This window comes from Equus przewalskii, chromosome 9 (genome assembly GCF_037783145.1).
Source record: "Equus przewalskii isolate Varuska chromosome 9, EquPr2, whole genome shotgun sequence".
NCBI lineage: Eukaryota > Metazoa > Chordata > Mammalia > Perissodactyla > Equidae > Equus > Equus przewalskii.
Window position 1 is genome coordinate 22,601,913 of NC_091839.1, and position 27,713 is coordinate 22,629,625.

A 27,713-nucleotide genomic window follows, 5' to 3' on the forward strand; every position below is an offset into this window, starting at 1 on the left:
CTGGGATCTCACAGGACCAAGTGTGAATTATCACTTTCACACATACCAATAAACCATGCCAACAAGCTGATAGAAACCTTGCCAGAACTCCTGGGACCCATGGTTACAAAGCAACACCATGAACCAGTATGTTCCAGTCCATGACCAGGGGTCAGCGTCATGGGGGTGCATTTTTACATCAGCGAAATAGCTTAGACCAGTTCCTACTGGAATCAACCCTCACAGCACAGTCCTCAAATAACTGTCATGCATGGGAGTTGCGCTAAGTTCTTTGGGCTTTGCAGTGATTTTGTGAGACCCTGGTCTCCTCACTTAAAACCATTTTAGACTCCTAGAAAATCTGCGTGTGGCTCACAGGCTCTTACTGAGCCAGTGGGTCCCCCAGAACTGAAATTATCCCCAGAAGGTCTGAAACTGCAAACTTTTGTTTCCTTTTTTTTCCTCTATGAGCTTATATGAGTCACCCTCACTGATTTTTGTCTCTAGGTTGAAAAATACTTGTGTCTCTGCAACTTAAAAATGTAAATCCCAATTTATCTACCTTTTGACCAATTTTCCAACTTCACCATACAGGTGAAATAGGGTGCCTCCTACCAAGTTGTATTTGGTAAAATTTCTTTGGGCCAAATTAACTGGAGAAATGTAAACTGAGCTGCAACAAGAAGAGATTCTCTTGCTCAAAGATACAGAAGTGGGAAAGGCAGGTGCAGGAATTGGAACCCAGCTCTGTTTGTCTCAAAAGCCCCATTTCCTTTCCAGAGAATCTTTTGAAACTTCCCCCATCTCACCCCACAGTGGTGAAGACGTTTCCGTCTCAGGCATCATTCTGTGGAAGGATGTCCAGAAATGTCTAAGTGACGCCGTTAGTTATCTGTTGCTGTGGTAGCAATATTACCACAAACTTAGTGGCTTAAGCAACACATATTTATTATCTTATAGTTTCTGTGGGCCAGGAATCCCGGCACAACCTAGCAGGATTCTCTAGGGGCTGTAATCAGGGTGTTGACCAGGGCTGGGGTCTCATCTGAAAGATCAATTTGGGAAGGATCCACTTCTGAGCTGCAATATAATTCTGACACTAACTACCCAGAGTTAGCACAGACTTCCCAGGTTAAAGGCACAGTATCCGCAGGACTGTCCTCACTTTAGACACCAGCTGTGAGCACAGATGTTCCCAGGCCACCTGCAGTTCTGAACAACTCCCTAAAAATTCGGAGCTTCCCACTACCCCCCTCAAATTCAATAATTTTTGCTAGAAAAACTCAAAGAATTCAAGAAAGTGCCATACTCATTATTACAATTTTATTGTGAAGGATACAAACCAGAACCAGCTAAACAAAGAGACACATAGGATGAGGTCTGGGCCAGCCCCCAAAGGGAAGCTTCCTATATTCTCAGACTATGCCACCCACCCTTTCAGAACATCAATGTGTGTCACCAGTCAGGGAACTCCCCCGAGCCTCAGTGTCCAGAGTTTTCATTGGGGTTTCATCACATAGGTGTAATTGATTGAACCACTGTCCACATGATTGAATCTATCCCCAGCCTCCCTTTTCCCCCCAGAGGTTGGGCTGATATCTCCTGGCTCAAAGTCCTAACCCTCTAATCACATGGTTGGTTTGCCTGGCATGACCAGCACCCCCATCTTGAGTTATCTCCTTGTCATATTACTCTAGGTAAACGGTACCTCTCACTTTAAAAAAATAAATTTTTTAGAGAGGGAAACCAAAAAAAAGAGAAATAAACAAGTCTTCATTAGAGATTTGATGAAAGGGATCCCCATGTCCCTAGTCTTCCAAGAGACCTCTTCCCCATCATCCAGTCCCTTTCCAGCAGTTCTTTCTTTCAGGCTCCAGATCTTCTCCTGGCTATGTCTTAAGGGCTGAGTACACACAGGTTTCCAGAGACTGCTTCTTCTTGCTGGAAGGGCCCTCGCGTAGGGCTCTGGTGTCTAGCTCAGCATAAGTCACTCCATGGAGCTCTTCAGCTCTTGAGACCTGAGATCCCTCATCCTGAAGGTAAGCAAGGAGAAAAGGATCAGGTATTCCAGGGAGGACTATTGGATTATGAAGATTTAACAATCATAATAACAATGTGGCAGACAGCTTTCCAAGATAACTCCCAAGAGTCTCCTACTCTTCAAGCCTTTGTGAGGTCCTCTCCCCTCTTTAGTGTTGGCTGGACCTAGTGACTTGTATCTGTCAAAAGAATACAGCAAGAAAATACAGAAGAGGAGATGGGATGTCATGCCCAAGACTAGGTTGTGAAAGACCATGACTTCCATCTTGCCTCACTTCTCTTCCTCTCCCTTGCTCACACTGATGAAGCCAGCTGACATGTTATGAGCTGCCCTATGAAGAGGCCCATATGGCCAGCATGGTTCTCATCCAACAGCCAGCAAGGAACTGAATCCTGCCAACAACCACCTGAGTGAGTGTGGAAGTAAATCCTCTTCTAGTCAAGCCCTAATCAGCCCTGGCCAACACCTTAATCACAGCTCTGTGAGGCCCAGAGTGAGAGGACTCACCTAAGGCACATCCAGATTCTTGACCTACAGACACTGTGAGATAATAAATGTTGCTTTAAGCTGATACACTTTAGGATGATGTGTTATGCAGTGTTCTGAGGTATTATGCAATTCATACATACAGCTATCAAAATAAGTGTTAATATGAAAGGTCCAGAATAAGCAAATCCATAGGGACAGGAAGAAAATTACTTATTGCCAAGGACACAGAGTTGGAAGGAGGAGTTAATGGGGAGTGACTGCTACAAGGGTGTGGGATTTCCTTTGGGGGGCGATGAAAATGTTCTGGAACTAGATAATGGTGACTATTGCACAACATTGTGAATGGACCAAATGTTGCTGAATTGTCCACATTAAAATGGTAAAGTTTATGTTATGGCATGTTGCCACAATTTTTTAAAAATTGAGAGAATTCCTCATGAGTGACGTCAGTGTCATGGTGGAGTAAGCTGTTCCCTTTGTCTCTCACCTCTAAGTTACAACCAGTGGGACATGCATTAACCAACAATGGACCCCCTGCACAGCACACAAGAATGCCTGAGAGATCCGTGGAGCTATACATCAGAAGGTGGGAGGACTGGATCCCTGGGAATCCCTGGAACTAGGGAAGTGGCCCCACACCCCCTGGTGGCACCCATCCAGGTCCTGGATCCTCACACAGCAACCAGCACAACTGTGAGTGGAGGTGGGGGCAGCTTGGCCCACATATGAATGCTTTTGGAGTGGTAGCCTGGCCTGTGAGAGTAGGCAGCCCCACTCATGTCAATGCTCCCCATTGAGTGGTAGTAGCTCAGCCCCCATGAAGGCACCTTTCCCAGCAAGCAGAGTGCCAGCCCATGTGAAGTTGCCCTGACTGCTGAGCACAGCAGCCTGCAGGATCAACCCATGGAGTGCAGTGACCAGCCCATAGGAAGATGCCCTGCCCATGCAAGCACAAACCACCAAGTAGCAGCAGCTCAGCCTACATGAAGGTGCCTTGCCCACCAAGCACAGCAGCCTGTGGGACCTGCCCACGAGTGCAGCACTGGCCCGTGTGACCCAACGAGCTGCTGTGGCCAGCCCATGGGAAGGCAGAACAGCTTGACCAGCACAACTACCAGCAGAGGGGGTGGGATTAGAAAACACAGCTGTGGCAGGTGAAATCTGAGACCTGATACTAACACAAATGCTCTGGCAGAGGATCTACTAATCAAACACCATGAAGAACTAAAGTAACACTGCAGAACAGAAGGAAAAGGACAAGTTTCCAGGAACCAAACCTGAAGTCACGGGAGATTACAATTTAAATGACAGGGAATTCAAAATAATTGTCATAAAGAAATTCAACAAGTTATGAGAAAACACAGAAAGACAGTTCAACGAGCCCAGGAACAAAATTAATAAACAGAAGGAATACTTCACCAAAGAGACTGAAGCCCTTAAAAAATACCAAACAGAAATTCTGGGTATGAAGAACAAAATTAGTGAGATAAAAAAATAATGTAGAAACCATAAAAAATAGAGCAGATTTTATGGAGGACAGAATTAGTGAACTAGAAGACAAAAATATGAAAATGCTTCGGGTGGAGGAGGAGAGAGAACTAAGATTTTTTTAAAATGAAGAAATCTTTTGCGAACTCTCTGACTCAATTAGGAAAAGTGATGTAAGGATTATAGGTATTCCAGAGAGAGAAGAGAGGGAGAAAGGAGCAGAGAGCTTGTTCAAAGAAATAGTAGCTGCGGAGTTCCCAAACCTGAGGAAAGAGCTGGACTTACCATTACATGAAGCCAATACAACTCCTACTTACATCAATGCAAAAAGGCCTTCTCTAAGGCATATAATATTAAAAGTGTCAAAAGTAAATGACAGGGGCCAGCCCCATGGCCAAGTGGTTGTTTACATGCTCCACTTCAGCTGCCCAGAATTTTGCCAGTTCGGATCCCTGGTGCAGACATGGCATCACTCATCAGGCCATGCTGAGGTGGCGTCCCACGTAACACGACTAGAAGGACCTACAACTAGAATATACAACTATGTACTGGGGGGCTTTGGGGAAAAGAAGGAGGAGGAGGGGAGGGGGAGGGGAGAGGAGAAAAAGAAAAGAAGAATAAAAAGAAAAGAAGAAGAAGAAAAAAGATTAGCAACAGATGTTAGCTCAGGTGCCAATCTTTAAAAAAAAAAGTAGGGGCCAGCTCCATGGCTGAGTGGTTGAGTTTGTGCACTCTGCTTTGGCAGTCCAGAGTTTCACTGGTTCGAACCCTGGGTGCAGACATGGCACTGGTCGTCAAGCCATGCTGAGGTGGCATCCCACATGCCACAACTGTAAGGACCCACAACTAAAAATACACAACTATGTACCTGGGGGGCTTTGGGAGAAAAAGGAAAAATAAAATCTTAAAAATAAATTAAAAAGTAAATGACAAAGAAAAAATATTAAGGGCAGCAAGGCAGAAGAAAATAACCTACAAAGGAATCCCTGTGAGGCTTTAGCTGATTTCTCAGCAGAAACCTTACAGGCTAGGAGAGAATGGAATGATATATTCAAAATATGGAAAACAAAATTTTTCTCCAAGAATACTCTATCCAGAGAAGTTATCCCTCAGATTTGACAGAGAAAGAAAAGCTTTCCCAGATAAACAAAAGCTGAGGGGGTTCATCACCACTAGACCTGCCTTACAAGAAATGAGGAAGGGAGCTCTCCTACCTGAAACAAAAAGACAAAGGTTTACAAAGCTTTGAGCAAGGAGATAAATAGACAGACAAAATAGGAAAATTGCAGCTATCAAAATAGGTTATCAAACATTTAATTATAACATAAAAGATAAAGGGAAGGAAAGTATCAAAAGCAATTCTAAACACTTCAATTTAGTCACAAACTTACAACACAAAAAAGAATAATTTGTGGCAACAATAACTCAGAAGGGGAAGAGGAAATGGATAGAACCTGCTTAGGCTAGTAGAGATAAGAGGCTATCTTGGAAAATGGAGTATCTCATCTATGAGATCTTTTATACAAACCTCATAATAACCACTAAACAAAAAATCAGGGCAGAGCCATATATCATAAATAAATACAAAATTGAGAAAATCATCACAGAAGATGACCAAACTGAAATGGCAGTCAGAAATACAAGGGAAGAGAAACAATGGAAATATAGAACAACTGGAAAACAAGAGATAATATGGCAGTATTAGGCCCTCATATATCAATCACTCTAAATGTAAATAGATTGAATTCTCTGATCAAAAGACACAGAGTGGCTTAATGGATCAAAAAACAAGACCCAAAAATATGCTGCCTCCAGGAAACACATGTCAACACTAAAGACAAACATAGACTCAGAGTGAAGGGATGGAAGATGATATTCCAAGCAAAGGGCAAACAAAAGAAAGCAGATGTTGCCATACTTATATCAGACAAAGTAGGCTTCAAGATAAAAAAAGATAATGAGAGACAAAGAGGGACAGTATATAATGATAAAAGGGGCTTTCCACCAAGAGAACATAACACATGAATATATGTACACTTAAAACACAAGCAACAAAGCATATAAAGCAACTATTAACAGACCTAAAGGGAGAAATTGACAGCAATGCAATAATAGTAGGGGACCTCAACACCCCCCCCACACACACACACACTTACGTCAATGGATAGATCACCCAGATAGAAAGTCAACAAGGAAACAGTGGCCTTAAATGCAACACTAGACCAGATGGACTTAACAGGCATATATAGAACATTCCATCCAAAAACAGCAGAATGTTTATTCTTCTCAAGTGTGCATGGAACATTCTCAAAGATAGACCATATGTTGGGAAACAAGGCAAGCCTCAATAAATTTAAGAAGATTGAAATCATATCAAACATCTTTTCTGACCACAATGCTATGAAACTAGAAATCAACTAGGAAAAAAGCTGGGAAAGACCCAGATAAGTGGAGACTAAACAACATGCTACTGAACAACCATTGGCTCAATGAAGAAGTCAAAGGAGACATCAAAAAATACCCAGAGACAAATGAAAATGAAAACACAACATACCAAAACATATGGGATGCAGCAAAAGTGGTACTAAGAGGGAAGTATGTAGTAGTACAGGCCTACCTCAAGAAACAAGAAGAATATCAAATAAACAATCTAACACTATACCTAAAAGAACTAGGAAAAGAAGAACAAATGAAGCTCAAAGTCAGTAGATGGAAGGAAATAATAAAAATCAGAGCAGAAATAAATCAAATAGAGACTAAAAAAAAAAAATGGAAAGGATCAAAGAAACCAAGAGCTGGTTCTTTGAAAAGATAAACAAAATTGACAAACCCTCAGCTAGACTCACTAAGAAAAAAAGAGAGAAGACTCAAGTAAATAAAATTGAAATGAAAAAAGGAGAAATCACAATGGATACCACAGAAATACAAATGATTATAAGAATACTGTGACAGGCTATACACCAACAAATTGGATAATTTAGAAGAAATGGATAAATTCTTAGAATCATACAACCTTCCAAAACTGAATCAAGAAGAAACAGAGATTTTAAACAGACAAATCACAAGTAAAGAGATTGAAACAGTAATAAAAAACCTCCCAAAAAACAAAAATCCAGGACCAGATGGCTTCTCTGGTAAATTCTACCAAACATTCATTTCATGCCTATCCTTCTCAAACTTTTCTGAAAAACTTAAGAGGATGGAACACTTCCAAACTCATTTTACAAGACCAACATTACCCTGATATCAAAACCAGACAAGCACAACACAAAAAAGGGGGCAAATTACAGGCTAATAATGCTGATGAACATAGACGCAAAAAGACTCAACAAAATATTAACAAATCGCATACAAGAATACATTAAAAGCATCATACACCATGATCAAGTGGGATTTATCCCAGGAATGCAGGGGTGGTTAAACATCTGCAAATCAATCAATGAGATATACCACATTAACAAAATGAAGAGTAAAAATCACATGATCACCCCTCAATAGGCATAGAGAAAGCATTTGACAAGATTCAGCATCTGTTTATGATAAAAAAAAAAACTCTCAATAAAATGGGAATAGAAGGAAAGTACCTCAATGTAATAAAGGCCAGATATGACAAACCCACAGCCAACATCATACTCAATGGGGAAAAACTGAAAGCTATTTCTCTAAGAACAGGAACAAGACAAGAATGCCCAGTCTCGCCTATCTCAGGCAACATAGTATTTGAAATCCTAGCTAGAACAATTGGCAAGAAAAAGAAACAAAAGAGATCCAAATTGGAAAAGAAGAAGTAAAATTGTTGCTGTTTGTGGATGACATGATTCTATATAGAAAACCCTGAAGAATCCACCAAAAATCTATTAGAAAAAATTAACGAATACAGTAGAGTTGCAGGGTACAAAATCAACATACAAATATTCACATTTCTATACACTAACAATGAACCAGCAGAAAGAGAACTCAAGAATACAATCCCATTTACAATCACAACAAAAAGAATAAAATATCTAGGAATAAGTTTAACCAAGGAGGTGAAAGACCAATACACTGAACAATATAAGACATTATTGAAAGAAATCAAAGACAACATAAAGAAATGGAAAGACATTTCATGCTCATAAATTAGAAGAATAAATAGAGTTAAAATGTCCATATTACCTAAAGCAATCTACAGATTCAATGCAATGTCAATCAGAATCCCAATGACATTCTTCACAGAAATAGAACAAAGAATCCTAAAATTTATATGGAACAACAAAAGATCCCAAATAGCCAAAGCAATCTTGAGAAAAAAGAAGAAAGCTGGAGGCATCACAATCCATGACTTAAAAATATACTACAGAGCTATAGTAATCAAAAGAGCATGGCTGGCACAAAAGCAGACACACAGATCAATGGAACAGAGTTGAAACCCCAGAAACAAACCCACACATCTATAGACAGTTAATTTTCAACAAGGGAGTCAAGAACACACAGTGGAGAAAGGAAAGTCTCTTCAATAAATGGTGTTGGGAAAACTGGACAGACACATGCAAAAGAATGTACTGAATGTAAGACCTGAAACTATAAAACAGCTAGATGAAAACATAGGCAGTATGCTCTTTGAAATCAGTCTTAGCAGCATCTTTTTGAATACCATGTCTCCTCAGGCAAGGGAAACAAAGGCAAAAATAAACAAATGGGACTACATCAGATTAAAAACCTTCTGCACAGCAAAGGAAACTACCAACAAAAGAAAAAGACAGCCCACCAACTGGGAGAAAATTTTGCAAATCAGATATCCGATAACATCTAAATATATAAATGATATATCCATTAACATCCAAAATATATAAAGTTATAACTCATACAACTCAACAACAAAAAAAAACAAACAACCGGATCAAAAAATGGGCAGAGGATATGAACAGACATTTTCCCAAAGAAGATTTACAAGTGGCCAATAAGTGCATGAAAAGATGTTCAACATGACTAATTATTAAGGAAATGTAAATCAAAACTACAATGAGATAGCACCTCACACCCGTCAGAATGACTATTATTAAAAGGATAAGAAACAACAAGTGTCAGAGAGGATGTGGAGAAAAGGGAACCCTCATACACTGCTGTGGGAATGAAAAGTGGTGCAGCCACTATGGAAAACCGAATGGAGAGTTCTCAAAAAAATAAAAATAGAAATACCATATGTTCCAGCTATTCCACTTCTGGGTATATATCCAAAGAACATGAACTCAATAATTTGAAAAGATATATGCAACCCTATATTCACTGGAGCAATATTCACAATAGTCAAGACTTGGAAACAACCTAAGAACCCATCAACACGTGAATGGTTAAGGAAGATGTGGTATACATATACAATGGAATACTACTCAGCCATAAGAAAGACAAAATCGTGCCATTTGCAGCAACATGGATGGACCTTGAGGGTATTATGCTGAGCAAAATAAGTCAGATGGTAAAAGACAAATACCATGTGATCTCACTCATATGTGGAAGATAAACGCACACATAGATACAGAGAACAGATTGGTAGTTACCATAGGGGAAGGGAGTGTGTAGAGGGTAAAAGGGGTAAAGGGACACATATATATGGTGACAGGTGGAAACTAGACTTTTGGTGGTGAACCCAATGTAGTCTATACAGAAGCTGAAATATAAAGATGTACACCTGAAATATACATAACGTAATAAACCAATATGACCTCAATAAAATTTTTAAAAATTGAATTGTAAAAGAAAAAAAGTATGACTATTAATAACTGTTACCAATAACTGATGCAGGATCTACTACGTGGTGTACATTGTGGCAGTTGCTTTACAAAGGGGTCTTTCCATACTTTCACAATGACACCAGGAGATGGGATATATTATCCCCATTGCCTAGATAAAGAAACTGAGGTTCAGGGTGGGAAAGTCACTTGCCCAAGGTCACACAGACGTTTATAATAATAATAGCTTCGAGGTACTGAATGCTTACGCCATCCTGGAATCCTACTGATCATTCTCTGAGCTCATTAAACCTTCCTTTTAATCCCATGAGGAAGGCGGTGTAACATCCCATTGTAGAGACAGAGAAATGTCCTCTGAATGGACAAGCCATGGGATGAAGATCCCATGGCCAGAGAAGGCATAGAAGAGTTCAGACCATGTGTTCCTGAAATGCGGAGGAAGTGTTGGAGATGGATGAAAGCAAGGGCCAAAACCATTGACAAAACCAGAGAGGGAGTGATGGAGAGCTTGGAACAAGGGAGGGGCTGAGGAGAAGTCACCAAAATGGAAACTCACCAAGTCAGGAGAGCAGCTCTTCATAGCTGTAGATGTGTCTGGGAGGGAAAACATTCTTCCATTGCTTCACACCCAGGCTCCAGGAGTCAGGTCTACACACACACACACACACACACACACAATGCACCCACTCACATGCACATGCACCATACACACACCGACACATGAACATACCCACATGCACATAGACTCACACACGTGTGCACATACTAACACACACGATATTCACATGCATGCTCATATATACTCATGTCCACACACATGCAAACCGCACACATGCATATATGACACATACTCATATACACAGGTCATATACACACATTCATACTCACACATGCACACATATTTGTGCACTGCTACAATCATACACATGTTCACATGTATAGAACATACCAGCACACCTACATGTGCAGACTCACATAGGTACATTCAAATACCCAGGCTCACATGCACACAAACAGCACCCATGTGTGCACACACCACACATAGGCATGCATCATATGTATCACATACTCATACACACACAAACACACACACACATGTACCCACCACCACTTTCTTTCCCGGGTTGATTACTTGTCATCAATTCTTCAGGTTCATTAGAAGAGAAGGAGCTGAGAGAGAAACAGTGAAGCATTGAAAATAAAGGAAATTTGAGAGAGAAATCAAGATCATTGTGGGTAGGTGGAGGTGAGAAAAAAAAGCAGGGTCATCTGTAAACCAGTCTCTCCACCTGCTCTCAGCTTGCACAGCCCACTCTAGGGTCTCCAAGTCATTTGGATGCTCAGGGAAGTCTACAGAGGTGAGGGGTGGGAGGTGTTTGGGGGCAATGTGGTCCAAGAGGAAAGAGTCCAAGGAAAGAACATTGAATGAGAAGCGGAGGATGATTGTAAGAAGAGAGAGCATGGAGAGAAGCTTGAGATGATCATTGGAGCTGGTCTGGGGCACATAAAAGGTTGAGGTAAGAAGGAAGGGTAAGCAGTCCAGGAAATGATGGAAGAGTTAAGTATTGGCTGGTGGGATTCCCTGAGTGGATCTACCTTGTGGTCATCTGGTTAGGAGCTGCCCCTGGGGATAAAAAAAGAGAAGGGGGAGGATTAACCCTGTGGTGTTAGCATCCTCATTCTGTTTCTCCCATTCCCCATAGAAGATTTTGCCATTATTTTCCCGAACTCACCACAGCCGGTGTATTTGTAGATGAGGAAGGATCCGAGAAGGAAGAGGAAGACAAAGATGACAATGAAGATGATCCCAAAGGTCTCTGGTGAGAGGAGAGCAGGTAAGAGGGCCAGCGGGTTTCCTGAGACATGTCCTGATGCCTAAATATGTCTACTGTTGGTTGAGTTCCTATTACATGTTAGACATTTCACTACATTTCTCTCACACTTAAAAACATCCTGAGAGATGGGGCCGGCCCCGTGGCCAAGTGGTTAAGTTTCCGCGCTCCACTTTGGTGGCCCAGGGTTTCGCCGGTTCGGATCCTGGGCACAGACATGGCACCGCTCATCAGGCCATGCTGAGGCAGCATCCCACATGCCACAACTAGAAGGACCCACAACTAAAAATATACAACTATGTACCGGGGGGCTTTGGGGAGAAAAAGGAAAAATTAAAAAATCTTTAAAAAGAAAAATATCCTGAGAGAGAGATAGAATGATGCCCATTTTGCAGAGGATATGAGCGTCAGAGAGTTGAAGCAAGATTTCCAAAGTCATGCAGTCGATGAGTATGCAGAGCTGTGACTCAAACCCTACCCATCTCAAAAGACCTTGCCTTGAACCACAACCTTCGGGCATCATCAAAATATAGACAAATATCTCACTACCTCACAAAGAAGCCACATCCCATGTTTGAATGACTCTGTGTCCCGAGAAGCTCTTCTCTTACCTTGTCCTGTTTCTGCTTTCTCAGAAGACTTCCTTTCAGTTTTATCTAGAAGATGGAGTTCTTGAGTTAAAAAAAAATCAAGTTGCAGACAACAATCACAATATTATACCACTGATGTACAGTTTTTAAAACTCTATGTATTGTTTACAAAGTTGTACCCACATAGTAAAAGTGTAAAAACATGCACGGAAATGATAACACCAACTTCAGGGTAGAAGTTTCTACTGGGAAGAGGCAAAATGATGGAAATAGTGTTGGGAGGAAAAGAGGACTTTCTTTTTATCTTTATTTAGGGAAAGAAAACAACTCAGGGCAAAAATGGCTAAATGTGAACAAGTGTGATTCTTGGTGATGGATGCATGACTGTTTGTTATTTTATTATTATTATTTCTATCAGGTAGTTGTTTTCAGATTTCTCAAAAAAGGAAATTATTATCATATATATGATATTTACTATATGTTTTATATATATTATATCATACATATGATATATGTACATATAGGATATTATACTTGGAGATATATATATATGTATATATTTCCTATTGGTTGTGTTTCTCTGGAGAACCTTGGCTAATACAACTGGGCAGCAGAATTCTCTTAAATCAGATATGGCTGTGGTTCCCAAGATAAATGGGCTATCTTAGCCATTTTCTGTAGTGCTTCTGGGGACAAAATAGTAATAACTCAAACTAATGTGTAGTGAGCACCTACTCACATACCTAATCTTTAATCTTCCCCATAGTCACACAGCTGTTTTGCACAGAGAGGTCAAGACAGAGCAAGAGTCGGGATTTTTCTTACAGATAAGATAACTAAAACTCAAAGAGGTTATGTGAGTTGCCCAAGGTCATACAGTTGGTGAGTAGCAGAGCCAGAGGTTGCAAAGACAGCTAGGCTTCATTAAGCGCTGCTGATGCAATGTGCTCACCACATCGCTCCTCAATGTCTTTCCCACCCAAAACGGTGTTGGCCCTGTCTCTTGGAGTTGACCAGAGCAGAAGAAGCAGACCCTTGAGGAGAAGACCCCTTCCTTCAGCTCTGTCCTTCAAAGAAGGCAGCAGACCTGCCTGTGAAGTTCAGTTTGCTCCCAACCACTTATTTCCTCTGTTCCCTTTGGCACCACCTTCAGTTCTTCACTTTCTGTCCTCCTATCTTAGTTTCCATCTCACAACCACCATCAGGAAGGGGGGTGCTATTTATCACAGCTGCCACCTGTCAGCTCAGCCCTCCCTGCCAGCTGCATGCTGCTTTCTGCAGAACCAGAGACCACATGGATCTTGTACAAAGTTCAGAAATGATGAAGAAACCCCATGAACCATCAGATTCCTAGGGCATGGCTCTGAAGAAATCAGAGTGGGAAACTGAAGACAGATCACACTTTGGAATAAAGGGGGGGGAAAACCCACACAGGTGACCTTAAAAGAAAACAGATGATGCCAAGTTAGGTAACCAGTATCATTATTAAAGATTTCTTGAATAGCCACTGGTTTGGGGCACCAAATATTTTAAGTAATTAGAAGGTTCAGCGATTGGAGGAGAGTATGGTCTCCATCTTTAAGGTCCCTACCAAGAACTTTGGTATCTAACCAGAAACTAGACAAGGGGTCTACAGTAGGATTTCTCAACTTTGGTACTATTGACATTTGGGGCTGGATAATTCTCTGTCGAGGAGAGGATCCTGTGCATTGTAGAATGTTTTGTGATACCCCCCATCTCTACCTCCTAGATGCCCCCACCTCCAATTGTGACCACCAAAAATGTCTCCATACATTGCCACATGTTGGCAAAATGGCCCCAGGTTGAGAACCAACAGTCTAAGGAAAATAAGAGATGAGACTAAGATCAGTTACTTCTCTTCCCTTTTCTTCTGTCAGGATTACTCACACATACTTTGTCTCTGCCTCCTGTCCCCTGCCTTGGACAGTCAGATGACCCTCACATCTCCACGTGGTAAGCACACTGGTGTAACAACAGGTTCAGAGTTCTGGTCCAGCAATAGCTTCATACAACTAAGAGGTTGATAAAAGGCTCTGGGGAATCCCAAAGGGAAGCTCTTGGCCTCAGTTTTCAATAATCCATCAATGCACCTGCACCCAGTCATCTACTCTCCAAACATACCCCCCAAATGCCATCCTCCTCTCTTCCTCAGCCTGTCGCCCTTGGCGACAGTTGCCAGGATTTGAGCAGTGGCCAATGGAAGACGGGAAAGGTCAAGGTGGAGCTTAACAACACCTTCCTGGGTTATTCCAGTCACCCATTATATCAGCATATTGGTGTCAGAAGCCATAGTATTGATCGCCATCAGGCAAGAAACTCAGAATGTTCCTCATATGTCAAGAATAAATAGAGGAAGGGAAAAAAACCCACAATTATTCATCAGATGTTGAATAACTCGAAACCACTTTAAAGTTCCCCCTTCTACGGAAAGCAAATCCAACTTACTATACTTTTCTTCTTTCCATTTTGTCTCCCTATTTTATCAACATTTTTTTTAAAAGACCACCTTATCTGTGTTTAACCTTGTCACATACAATTGAACTGAGTTAAAGGCACAGACACACCCCTGGCCTTTTTAGAAGCTGGAAAACCTTGAGTGCTCATATAATTTTCCACCAATATTCATAATTAATAATAATGATGGGGGCCGGCCCTGTGGCCGAGTGGTTAAGTTCACGTGCTCCGCTTTGAAGGCCCAGGGTTTCGCTGGTTCGGATCCTGGGCGTGGACATAGCACTGTTCATCAGGCCATGCTGAGGTGGCGTCCCACATAGCACAACCAGAGGCACTCACAACTAGAATATACAACTATGCACTGGGGGGCTTTGGGGAGAAGAAGAAGGAAAAAAAAAGAAAATTGGCAACAGATGTTAGCCCAGGTGCCAATCTTAAAATTAAAGAAATAATAATAATGATAAGAATATTTACCACTATCATTCGAGGGCTACGCATGTTCTCTAGTGTCCTATTTCCTGGAAAGTCTTCCTACAGGACTGTAGCTCTTGAGAAATGTATTTTGGAATTCGGAGGGAAAAGTTTGGGTCTTCCTAATGATGATGATAGCAGGTACTTATATGGTATTTGCTATGCGCTAGACACTGTTTGGAAAGGATTTAGGTAAAATAATTCTTCAAAATCTCAGCCACCTCCATCGTGTAGGTACTATTTTCAACCTCGTTTATTTATTTATTTACTTTTGTGAGGAAGATTGGCCCTGAGCTAACATCTGTGCCAATCTTCCTCTATTTTGCATGTGGGATGCCACTGCAGCATGGCTTGATGGGTGGTGTATAGGTCCTCATCCAAGATCGGAACCTGTGAACCCTGAGCCCCCAAAGCAGAGTGCTCAAACTTAAACACTATGCCACCAGGCCAGCCCCTCAACCCCATTTAACAGATGATAAAACTGAGACAGACAGAGGCTAAGTAATCTGTGGGGAAAGAGGTTATTAGTCATTGGGTCCAACTTAGATCCAAGCAGCTGTAATTATTTGCAGAACAAGAGTCCCTTTACACCCTTCTGGACAATGGGGCCGTCTACCCAAGTGATGAGTGCCCATTCCCTGTTCAAATGTTTGTGGTGGTTTGAATGTTCTCTTTCTTTCAAGTTATTTTACCTCTCCCTGAGGAGACACAAATATCCTTCACATTGACCTAGAAAACAGAATGGGGTAAATGGATCATAAATGCAGGAAAGGTGTCCCTAGGCTCACGGACTCCCTGCCTAACTCATGGGCTCCATGGTCCCAGCGTGGGGTAGAGAGAAAAATTTCCCTTTGCTCCATGTGGTCATTGGTCTACAAACCAGCATCAGTACCTTGGAATTTTCCTCCTGCGGCTAGGGGTCCGTAATCCTGCAGCAAACACCTTTGCTGAGCATACCTCCCCCCTCATTAGGTGCCTTAGTCCATTCTGGCTGCTGTAAAAAAAAATACCACAAGCTGGCCGAGTGGCTTATAAACAAGAGAAATTTTTTCTCTCTGTTCTAGAGGCTGGAAGTCTGAGATCAGGGTGCCAGCACTATCGGGTGAGGGCCCTTTCCCGGGTTGCAGACTTCTCGCCTTGTCCTCCCGTGATGGAAGGGGGCAAGGAAGATCTCTGGAGCCTCTTTTGTAAGGGCACTAATCCTATTCATGAGGTTTCTACTCTCATGACCTAATCACTTCCCAGAGGCCTCACCTCCTAAAACCATCACATTGGATATTAGCATCTCAACATATGAATTTGGGGGGGACAAACATTCAGACTGTAGCAGCAAAGAGTAGCGCCCCTCCTTCGTTTAGGAACTGCTCGTTCACTGCCTACGTTCATGTCACTCTGGACGGAGCTGGGTTTTTCTTGCGTTACACTCCAGTGGGCATTTCCCATGATTGAGCCAGAGGCTGAACTGACCAGGACTGTCCACAGTGCCTCCCCTGTCTTTTTGTTTGTTTGTTTTGAACTGAGTCTGGGAAAGAGGGTCAGTGCCCTCTCCAGGAGTGGAATTTACGAAATGCAAAACTCAGCTTTTGAAAGCCAGGCTCTCTGCCCAATAGTGGAAGCCAGTCCAGGCTAAAAGAGATGGAAACGGATACAAGAAGAACACGAACAGGTGTCAGAGAGGAAAAGAATCCGGGCAGAATTCCAGCCCTGGTTCCAGTTTCTGACACCAGCGGCATCCATGGCCTTCCCACCGTGTACTAGTCTGTCATCCCAGTGGTTTCCAGCCGGTCTGGCCTCCCAGCGAATATTTTGCAACATCTAGGGACAATTTTGGTTGTCACAGCTGGAAAAAGGATAGGTAGAGGGTAGAGGTCAGAGATGCCGCTCAACATCTTATGATGCACAGGATGCATTTTCCTTCCTCCCAAAAAAGAATCTTCCAGCTCAAAATGTCAATAGTGCCCGGTTTGGAAACTGTGAATGATTCCTTTAATTCATTAATTCATGATCCAATATATTCCCCCACTTTTTCTAGGCTTCTTCAAGGTAGATTTTTGTTACTTGCAATCAAGTGTCTTGACTAATACAGATCCTCTCCTTAAAAAAACTAGTTATATTGATTACTTATGTTATCTTTAGTTCCCACAGAAGTTGTATGGGTTGCATATAGGAACTGCAATTCCCCACTTTACAGAAAAAAAAGGCATACAAAGAAATAACTTGCATAATACCTCACAGACAGCAAAAGCCACAGCTGTGGTTTTTAACTGGGGTCCATCCAACTTCAGAACCTGTTTTCGTACGTTATACTGCCTTCAGGATCATGGCGTTTCTCAGGGGCCTCAAATCTCTGTCCTGTGTGCTTTTTTGGGAAATTCTTGGATCTTTGGTTACTGCCCTTGAGTTATGGTTGGTCCTCAGATCAATATTGGGGGATTCAGCCCCCATCCAGGATGACACCTGGTTCCTCCTGGCATATCTTCCTCTCCTTGTCCTCAACAAACTCAGTCCTCAAGAATAGCACTTGCAGGGGCCAGCCCATGGCCAAGTGGTTAAGTTCGCGTGCTCCACTTCGGAGGCCCAGGGTTTTGCTGGTTTGGATCCTGGGCGTGGACCTAGCACAGCTCATCACGCCATGCTGAGGTGGCGTCACACATAGCACAACCAGAAGGACCCACAACTAGAATATACAACCATGTACTGGGGGGCTTCAGGGAAAAGAAGGAAAAAAAAAAGAAGATTGACAACTGATGTTAGCTCAGGTGCCGATCTTTAGGAAAAATAAAAAGAGCCATTGCATACAAGGGTCAAAAAATATCCCTTTGAGAACCCTCATACACTGCTGGTGGGAATGCAAACTGGGGCAGCCACTATGGGAAACAGTATGGAGATTCCTCAAAAAACTAAAAATACAAATACCATATGACCCAGCTATCCCACTACTGGGTATCTACCCAAACAACTTGAAATCAACAATCCAAAGTGACATACGTACCCCTGTGTTCAGTGCAGCACTATTCACAATAGCCAAGACATGTGCCCATCGATTGATGATTGGATAAAGAAGATGTGGTATATATATACAATGGAATACTACTCAGTCATAAAAAAGACAAAATCGTCCCATTTGCAATAACATGGAAGGACTAGAGGGAATTATGCTAAGCAAAATAAGCCAGACTGAGAGAGACAAACACCAGATGATTTCACTCATATATGGAACATAAAGAAAACAGTTCAGTGGTTATCAGGGGGAGGGAAGTGGGGGGTGGGCACAGGGGGTGAAGGGGAGCAGTTGTGTGGTGACAGTCAAGAAATAATGTACAACTGAAATCTCACAATGACTTAAACTATCATGAACTCAATTTTTAAAAATCCTTTTCAGAAACAAACAGAACCCTTGTGCACCGTTGGTGGGAATGTAGAATGCTGCAGCCACTGTGAAAAATGGTACGGAGGCTTCTGAAAAAAGTAAAAATAGAACTAGCATACAATCCAGCAATTCCACTTCTGGGTGTACATCCAAAAGACTTGAAAGCAGGGTCTGTAAGAAATATGTGTCCATCCACGTTCATAGCAGTGTTATTCACAAAAGCTGAAAGACGGAAGCAAGCCTCGTGTCCATCAACAAATGAATGGATAAAGAAAATGTGGTGCACACAGACACTGGAATAGTACTCAGTCTTAAGAAAGAAGTCCAGTCCATGCTGCAACATGGATGAACCTTGAACATTATTCTCAGTGAAAGAAGCCAGACACAGAACAACAAGTACCTCATGATCCCGCTTATATGAGGTATCTAGAGAAGACAAATTCCTAGAGACGGAAAGTAGAATGGTGGTTGCCAGAGACTAGGGGAGGGGGAAGGAGAAGCTGTTGTTTAATGGGGACAGAGTTTCAGTTCTGCAAGATAAAGAGAGTTCTGGAGACGGATGGAAGTAATAGTTGCACAACAATGGGAATGTACATAACACTACTGAACTGTGCGCTTAAAAATAGTTAAGATGCTACATTTTCTGTGATGCATTTTTAACACAATTTAAAAATATTATCCTTTTCAAAAAAAGAAAGAAAAGGCTAGGCAGGAAATGGAAAGCTCCACTCCGTGGAGCTAAAAGGCAAGGACAGTGGTGCATGAATGACAGTGAAACGCAGATCTTTCTGGAAGTCTCTGAGTCTGTTGGGAAAGGTATTCCCTGGGCCTTTTCTTATTCTCTCTCCTCCTTTGCCTTCTTGCTGGAACCTCCTTCTGCATGACTCCAAGAGGAGTCATTCACACTTTAGTCTAAATGAATGCCCCCCGCCCCCCCCCCCCAGAAGATATGCATGACGTTGTGGCTATATCTTATTTTCCTAGTGGGGTTCAGGTATTATAAATCTTTCCCACAAGCCTGGCCCCCTCAGAACATATCTGGTCACCTGTTTGGGGGAGCCCCCTGCCCTGCATCCTTTTATGTGATTCTCCACCATCCACATTCCCTCTCTTAGCCGAAGATCCTGTTCACTATTCCGCAGGATCCTGGACCTGACTCAGTTGTTCTCAAAGGTTTTTTCCAAGCCCTGGAGTCTTGTGTGGACAGAATCTCTCTCAAAGTGCACTCCAGGTCCCAGAACCTTAGCTGGCATACAATCCAGCTATAGTTCTCCCGATGGTAGAAACCTCACCTGTCACCCAGATCGCAAGGTGATCACTGGGGTCTGAGGCCTGGAAAGGATCCTCTGTCCGGTAGTACACACAGCTGTAGTTTCCAGTGTCGTTGACTGTCACATTCTGAAGGGAGAAGTCTGTCTCCTTCCATTTTGGACTCCGGGTCTGGACGGGCATTGAAGTTCCTGCCTTCAGCAGAGCAAACTTTACAGACCCCTGAAAAATATCTGGCAGCCGGCACTGCAGGGTCACCTTTTCTCCTGTGGTCACATTACCACTTTGGTGGGTTTGGAGGGAAGGTTTAGATAAACCACCTGTAAGAGAAGGGAGGCTCTGAGGTTGTGGGGAGAAGCCTGAGGTCCCCCATTCACCCGTGCTCTCCTGGCTGGGGGTTCCCATGGAGTGTGGGGAATGACAGATGCCTCATCTCACCTTCTTTCTGCTCTGACTCCAGGAAGGAGATTCTCCCTCCTGTCAGCCCTGGATAAAGCCAAGTTTGTCAGCTCCCTGCCTGTCTGTCTCCATCTCCTCCTCCCCAACTGCACTAGAGGTGAGACCCCCGCCCCCTCTTGCTCTGGTTCCTCCACCATCCCCTGTCTCTAGGAAGACCACGTGCCATGCTGAAGCCCCGTCCTCACCTGTCACCAGCAGTAGAAGGACATCACTGGGCTGTGAACTTACGTAGGGTCTCCCTCTTCTGTAGTATTGACACGTGTACTCTCCAGCATGACTGGTTTTCAGATCAGTGAGGTGAAATTCAGCCAGGCCCTCTGCAGAATCAGGTGATTGTGAGGACTCAATGTGTCCTCCCTTTCTGAGATCAAAGTTTACGTCCTTGGTAGGAGTCCTGCATCGCAGCGTCACATTACTTTTAGCCGGTACCACCGAGCTGGGCCAGGCACTGAGAGAGGGCTTGGGAAGTGAGCCTGGAAGGAAGCAGAGTGGAGGGTTGGGTTTGGTTCTCTCACCTGCTCTCAGGGAGCCCATTTAAAGAAGGGAAAGGAAAATGGGGCCTTTGGGGCTGAAGGATCAAGGAGGGTTTAATGGAAGAAACACTCACCATCCTTTCTCCTGTATCCTTGGCCAACACACAGCCCTGCAAAAGAACGACTCATGAGACACAGGCATCAGCCTGGAGCCCACACCGTCACCTGCCCTCATCCCTGAGGGACCCTCCCCAGGGCTCTTGCTGAGGATGGACCCCTTATCATCATATTCGCCAGCAGTCCCAGCCTCCTCTCCAGGAACCCATTTGTCATCAGCGTCTGTTTACAGCTTATGTTAGTTCCCTATGGCTGCTACAAACGCAGTGGCTTTTAACACCACAAACTTATTGTCTTATAGTTCTGTGGGTTAGAGAAATCCAACAATACGGGTCTCACTGGCTGAGATGAAGATGTTGGCAGGGCTGAGTTCCTTCTGGAGGGTCCAGGGGAGAATCCATTTCTTTACCTCTTCCAGCTTCTGAGACCACCTGCATCCCTTGGCTTGTGGGCCCTTCCTCCCTCTTGAAAACCAGCACTGGTGGGTCGAGTCTGACCTCCTCTTCTACCTCTTCTTACTGCTTTCAGGACCCTTGTGATTACATTGGGACCACCCAGATAATCCAGGATAAGTTCCCTAGTTTAACGTCAATTGGTTAGCAACTTTAACTCTATCCTTTGCCATGTAAAGGAACGTGCCCACAGCTTCCAGGAATCAGGACGTGGACATCTCTGGGGTCTGCCACACGGTCTCCCTATCACTTCTCATAGTGTCCCACTTCACCACCATGTTCCTCTCCCTGCACAAAGCCCCCAGGATTTTGGGTGGCCCTGCCATTTTGCCCCAGAACCTACCCATTTCTTCCCAGCATCCATCTTTTATCCACTTTATTCTTCTATCGTATCCTGTGATGTCACCTCTAGATTTCATGGTAGAGGAGAGGAGAAGGACCTGCCTCCTGATCACCTCTGTCACCCTAAGTGTGTCACCTTGGATATCTCTGGAGTGTGTCAACATTATAGAGGTCATAGGACCCATCCCTTCCCCTGGTGCCATGGCTTCTAGAGTGTGACAGACATCAATGATGACAGAAACCATCTGGCTGGGAAAAAAACACTTAGATTTTAATGACACCTATTATGCATGATGCTCTTGGGTTCATAAGATATCTGGAGTCACTAGAACTTAATCCTTGAGGGCAGAGATGACATCCTCCATGCTTAGAACAGTGCCTGGGTTTTGGCAAATGCTCAATAAATACATGTTGACTGACTGAGCCTTATGTAAAGAGAATTGTTTGCAAAGATTTTTGAAGCTCCAGAGATGATGATTTCCCAAATTCCCTCCCATGTGTGGCCGTCCCCTCCCAACCCAACATCATCACATCCACATCAACTGAGAGGTGGGGACAGAGTGAGGGAGATCCCTACCTTATGATAAGGGGCATCCAACTGCTGAAAACTTACCCATGAGATATTTCCTTTGCCCTGAGATATTTCTTTCTGCCATGATAGAACAGCCTAAATGCATCTCTGACATTCCACTTGGCCATAAGGAATCTCCTTGGTACTCCAGAATAAATCTCCAACATCTAAAATTGATATTACTTGGAAAGGTGAAGCCTATGTTCCCCACCTTTCTCGTACTTACAGATCTAGATGAGACTGACCCTAAGAAATGTGTTCCTAGACATCAATATAGGTATTCTAGCTCAATTAGCTTATAATAGTGGTTCTCTACTGGAGACAATTTTGTCCCCCAGGGGACGTTGGGAAATATCTGAGGCCTTTTTTTGGGCAACCTTCAAGTACATGATACCATATTGTTAACTACAGTCATCACACTGTACATTAGATCCCAAGAACTTATTTAGCTTAGAACTGGAAATTTGTTTGACCAACATCTCCCCATTTCCCCCTCCCCTCAAGCCCCTGGTAAGCGCCATTCTACTGTCTGTTTCTATGAGGTGGCTTTTTTAGATTCCACATGTAAGTGAGATCATGCAGTATTTGTCTTTCTCTGTCTGACTTATCTCACTTAGCATAGTGCCATCAAAGTCCATCCACATCATTGCAAATGGCAGGATTTCCTGCTTTTTCGTTGCTGAATAATATTCCTGTGTGTGTGTGTGTGTGTGTGTGTGTGTGTGTACCACATTTTCTTTATCCGTTCATCCATTGATGGACACTTAGGTGGTTTCCATGTCTCGGCTACTGTGAATGATGCTACAACGAACATAAGAGTACAGATATGTCTTTCGAGATAGTAATTTCATTTCCTTCAGATATGTGGCCAGAAGTAGAATTGCTGGATTATATGGTAGTTCCGTTTTTAATTCTTTGAGGAACTTCCATACTGTTTCCATAATGGCTGCACTAATTTACATTCCCACCAACAGTGCGCAAGGGTTCCCTTTTCTCCACATCCTTGCCAACAGTTACCTCTTATCTTTTTGATGACAGCCATTCTAACAGGCATTGAGTACTTGCAACAGAGACTGTGTGGCCACAAAGCCTATTTGACTATCTGGCCCTTTACGTAAAAAGATTGCCAACATCATCGCAATCCCTGACTTCGAAATATATTACAAAGCTATAGTAATCAAAACATCATGGTACTGGTACAAAAACAGACACACAGATCAATGGAACAGAATTGAAAGCCCAGAAATAAAACCACACATCTATGAACAGTTAATCTTTGACAAAGGAGCCAAGAACATACAACAGAGAAAGGCAAACCTCTTCAATAAATGATGTTGGGAAAACTGGACAGTCACATGCAAAAGAATCAACGTAGACCATTATCTTTCTCCATACACAAAAATAGACTCAAAATGGACCAAACACTTGAAGGTAAGACCTGAAACCATAAAACTTCTGGAAGAAAATATAGGCAGTACGCTCTTTGACATCAGCCTTAAAATACCATGTCTACTCAGACAAGGGAAACAAAAGAAAAAATAAACCAATGAGACTTCATCAGACTAAAGAGCTTCTGGAAGGCAAAGGAAACCAAGATCAAAATGAAAAAAGCAACCCACCAAATGGGAGAAAATATTTGCAAATAATATATCCGATAAAGGGTTACTCTCCATAATATATAAAGAACTCACAAATGAACTACAAAAAAACAAACAACCCAATCAAAAAGTGGGCAGAGGATATGAACAGACATTTTCCAAAGAAGACATACAGATGGCCAATAGGCACATGAAAAGATGCTCAACATCACTAATCGTCAGGGAGATGCAAATCAAAACTACACTTAGATACCATCTTATGCCTGTTAGAATGCCTGTACTCACCAAGACAAAAAACAACAAATGTTGGAGAGGTTGTGGTGAAAAAGGAACCCTCATCCATTGCAGGTGGGGATGCAAGCTGGTGCAGCCACTATGGAAAACAGTATGGAGATTTCTCAAAAAATTAAAAATAGAAATACCATACGACCCACCTATCCCACTACTGCGTATCTATCCAAAGAACTTGAAATCAACAATTCAAAGTGACGCACACCTCTAGGTTCATTCCAGCATCATTCACAATAGCCAAGACGTGGAAACCATCTAAGTGCCCATCGACCAATGATTAGATAAAGAAGATGTGGTAGATGCAGACAACAGAACACTACTCGGCCATAAAAAAAAAAATCATCCCATTCACAACCACATGGATGGCCCTTAAGGGCATTATGTTAAGCAAAATAAGCCAGACGGAGAAAGACAAACACCACATGATTTCACTCATATGTGGAATATAAACAAACTTATGGACAAACAAAACAATTTAGTGGTTGCCAGGGGGAAGGGGGATGGATGGTGGGCACAAGGGGTGAAGGGGCAGACTTGTATGGTGTCTGACAAATATTAGTGAACAACTGAAATTTCACAATGTTATAAACTATTGTGACCACAATAAAATAAAAATAAAGATTGCCAACATCTACTAAGATCATTGGATTCGCTGTTCACTTACCTTCCTGAGGTTTTCCCACCAGGATTCCCCTCGGTCCCATTCCAAACATTTCCACCCCAAAGCCCCCAGATGATGACCTTTTTAATTTCCTAGTATGGCTCAGTGGAAAATTACAGTCTTTGGAACCATGCAGACCAGAATTTGAATTCAGCATCTCCACTCAGTATCTGAGTGGCCTTGGCATGTCTGTCACTTCCGCCGTCAATCTCAGATTCCTCGCAGGCAATACAGGGATGAGGACTATTTTGCAGAATTTTTCTAAGAGATGTAAAATTATTTCAGGTAATTCAATGACACGAGATTAAGTAACATTGAATCTGTGTGAGAAAGTCATTCTCTTCTCAGTTCTTCGTTTTGACCACATAGAAGAATATCACAGCTAGGTGCTGGTCTCTGACTCATTTCTTGCATTCACTCATATCTCTTAGAAATAAGACTAGGAAGAAATGTGGCTCAGTGTCAACAGATAGGCAGCCACATCTAGTTAGAGCTTAATTTGTATTACTTTCTCTCTCCACTGGCTAGGTACTGACCATTACCTTCTATTTTTGATAAGGGATACTGGTTTTACCTTCATAGAGCTGTTTTACAGATTTTCTTTTAAAATAGAGTTAAGTATAAAAATAATGATGTAAAAACCCAAGCCAATTTGAAGAAGAAGATCAGGTAGGAAAGAATACCAATGTCACATACATAGGGCAGAATGTCATTGGGAAGTTTGGGAATGATTGAATTTTGAAAAACAGAGGAAAATGTGTGTGAAGCACCCAACACATTCCTCGTATTAATGTACATTCGGGAAATGGAAGTTTCTATTTTTCCTTATTGATCTGATCTTATCACCCACCGCGCAAGTCACACCAACTCCAGCAGCGTCCATAGCCAACTCACTGCCAACTGCAGTGGCCCTCCCCTCCCCTCTCCCCAGACTTACCAACGCAAAACAGGATCAATATTTGGGGGATCATGGTGGCCCCCCCAAACCTCTCTCTTCTAAAGATCTTTCTTCAGTTTTGCTGTTTGTGGTAGGTCAAAATGTTCTCTTGATTCCAGAAGATGCAGTGAACAGCTTTGCTCCAGAGTTTTAAGCCTCTATTCTTTTGTACCCACAGTTTCTTCCTTCTGATTGCAATCAGGAAACGATGACTATTTATTGCAACACGCCCACAGGCTTGACTCACAGAGTCCTTCTTCGAAGAGTTCAGAGCACCCAATTTTAAGGGATAGTCATGAATCAGAGCAAAATATGTGAGAAGTTGCTAGTCGGGTCACAGGAGCCATTGCCCCTTCTACTCAGTGACAGAATATAGCTGGACCCATGGCAATCCAGAGTAGCAGTTACATTTCTTCCACACAAAGAATTGTTGGTCTTTCTGGTCAACAGGACATAAGAGGAAGTGATACGGACAACTTCTGGGTTATACCCCAGGGAACATTTGAGGCTGGAGCTGGGACAGAGCTGATGACAAGTTCTCAAAGATGAGAAGTTGTAGAGGCATCAAGGGAGGAAGGAGGGGCTGGCCCCGAGGCCGAGTCGTTCAGTTTGCAAACTCCTCTTCGGTGGCCCAGGGTTTCGCCGGTTCGGATCCTGGGCGCAGACCTAGCACCGCTCATCAAGCCATGTGTGAGGCAATGTCCCACATGGCAGAACTAGAAGGATCCACAACTAGAATATACAACTATGTACTAGAAGGCTTTGGGGAAAAGAAGAAGAAGAAAAAAGATTGGCAACAGATGTTAGCTCAGGGCCAGTCTTAAAAAAAAAAAAAAAAAGGAGGAAGGAGAATCTAGGAGAGTGAGATAACAGACCCTGTAAAGAAAAGATAAGAAAAACGAATCATTTGGCAGTTTTGGGGCCCAGGGCAGGGTGCCCCAAAATATCCCACAATGGCAAATTGATTACTTTGAATTAAAGCTACTTATTTTGACTTAAAATTTTGACCCTGCTCTCTGTTTCCCCTGAAAGCAGGAAATAATCTCCCATGTGAAAGGTACCCTCCCCACACCAGGAGATAGAGACGTCCTTATCACCAGAGCCAGGAAATTCAAGGTCGAGAAGCCTGTATAAACAAATCTTGTTACTTTTACTAATTTACTACCTCAAGCCTAAACTCTGCTCACATTCCTCACTAATTATGTACCACAAACCTACGTTTCTTTTTTTGTTTGTTTGTTTAAAGACAGGTACCTGAGCTAACATCTGTTGCCAATCTTCTTTTTTTTCTTCATCTTCTTCTTCTTCCCAAAGTCCCCCAGTACATAGTTGTATATTTTAGTTGTGGGTCCCTCTAGTTGTGGCATTTGGGACACCGCCCCAGCGTGGCTTGATGAATCGGTGTTAGGTCTGCACCCAGGATCCGAACCGACAGAACCCTGGGCCACCAAAGCAGAGTGAGTGAACTTAACCACTCGGCCACGGAGCCAGCCCCCTTTGTCTTGTCAAATCCTCACAAATTTATTGTTTCTTTTCTTTTTTCTTTTTTTTTTTTTTTGAGGAAAATTAGCCCTGAGCTAACATCCATGCCCATCTTCCTCTACTTTATATGTGGGATGCCTGCCACAGCATGGCTTGACAAGCGGTGCCTTGTCCGCACCCGGATTCGAACTGGCGAACCCCAGGCCAGCAAAGCGGAACGCGCGAACTTAACTGCTGTGCCACGGGGCCGGCCCCTATTGTTTCTTTATGTAAAAAGATATATATACTGCCTGCTTTGTTCTCTCTCTGGGCATCATTTTTATGCTCTCCCATACGTATGCATTAAATTGGTTTTTCTCCTGTTAACCTGGTCTTGTATCTGGTTTATTATTAGTCCAGCCACAAGAACTCAAGAGGGATAAAGGGGGAAATTTCTGCTTCCCCCTCAGCAGTATGGCAGAAAAGGAATTTGAAGAAGAGTAATGTCTGTGATGGATTTATAAGTTGCTTCCTGTGGAGGACATCATGTAGACTGTCTCCTCAATATCGTCTATGAAATCTTCAGTAAAATCACCCTCTTTATTAAATCTCTGGTGG

At 42.7% G+C, this 27,713-nt stretch overlaps 1 protein-coding gene across 2 annotated transcripts; it reads right to left on the reverse strand.

Moving 5' to 3' along the window:
* Window positions 1–1,280: 1,280 nt before the first annotated feature.
* On the reverse strand, window positions 1,281–26,094 carry LOC103556203 (T-cell-interacting, activating receptor on myeloid cells protein 1-like). 2 transcript variants are annotated; one of them, XM_008528193.2, is made up of 11 exons: window positions 25,635–26,094; window positions 24,701–24,958; window positions 20,800–20,835; window positions 20,378–20,665; window positions 19,757–20,053; window positions 12,170–12,214; window positions 11,460–11,543; window positions 11,323–11,350; window positions 10,832–10,896; window positions 10,283–10,320; window positions 1,281–2,012 (listed from the first exon to the last, which is right to left on the reverse strand). In XM_008528193.2, the coding sequence occupies exons 2-11, from the start codon at window positions 24,852–24,854 to the stop codon at window positions 1,869–1,871; spliced, it is 1,179 nt and encodes a 392-aa protein (XP_008526415.1). In that variant the 5' UTR covers window positions 24,855–24,958; window positions 25,635–26,094; the 3' UTR covers window positions 1,281–1,868. The 2 variants fall into 2 exon arrangements, with proteins under 2 accessions (XP_008526415.1, XP_070489462.1); XM_070633361.1 differs by lacking the exon at window positions 24,701–24,958.
* Window positions 26,095–27,713: the final 1,619 nt, after the last annotated feature.

Bases quoted from the DNA above. Each gene is read 5' to 3' on its own strand.
- LOC103556203 (XM_008528193.2), bottom strand. From the start codon at position 24,854: ATGCTGAATTCAAATTCTGGTCTGCATGGTTCCAAAGACTGTAATTTT. The intron at 20,836-24,700 runs GTAAGTGAACAG...GTTCTTTTGCAG, and splicing joins GGTGGGAAAACCTCAGGAAG to GGCTGTGTGTTGGCCAAGGA. The intron at 10,321-10,831 runs GTGGGTACATGT...TTTCCCTCCCAG, and splicing joins ACCCGGGAAAGAAAGTGGTG to ACACATCTACAGCTATGAAG.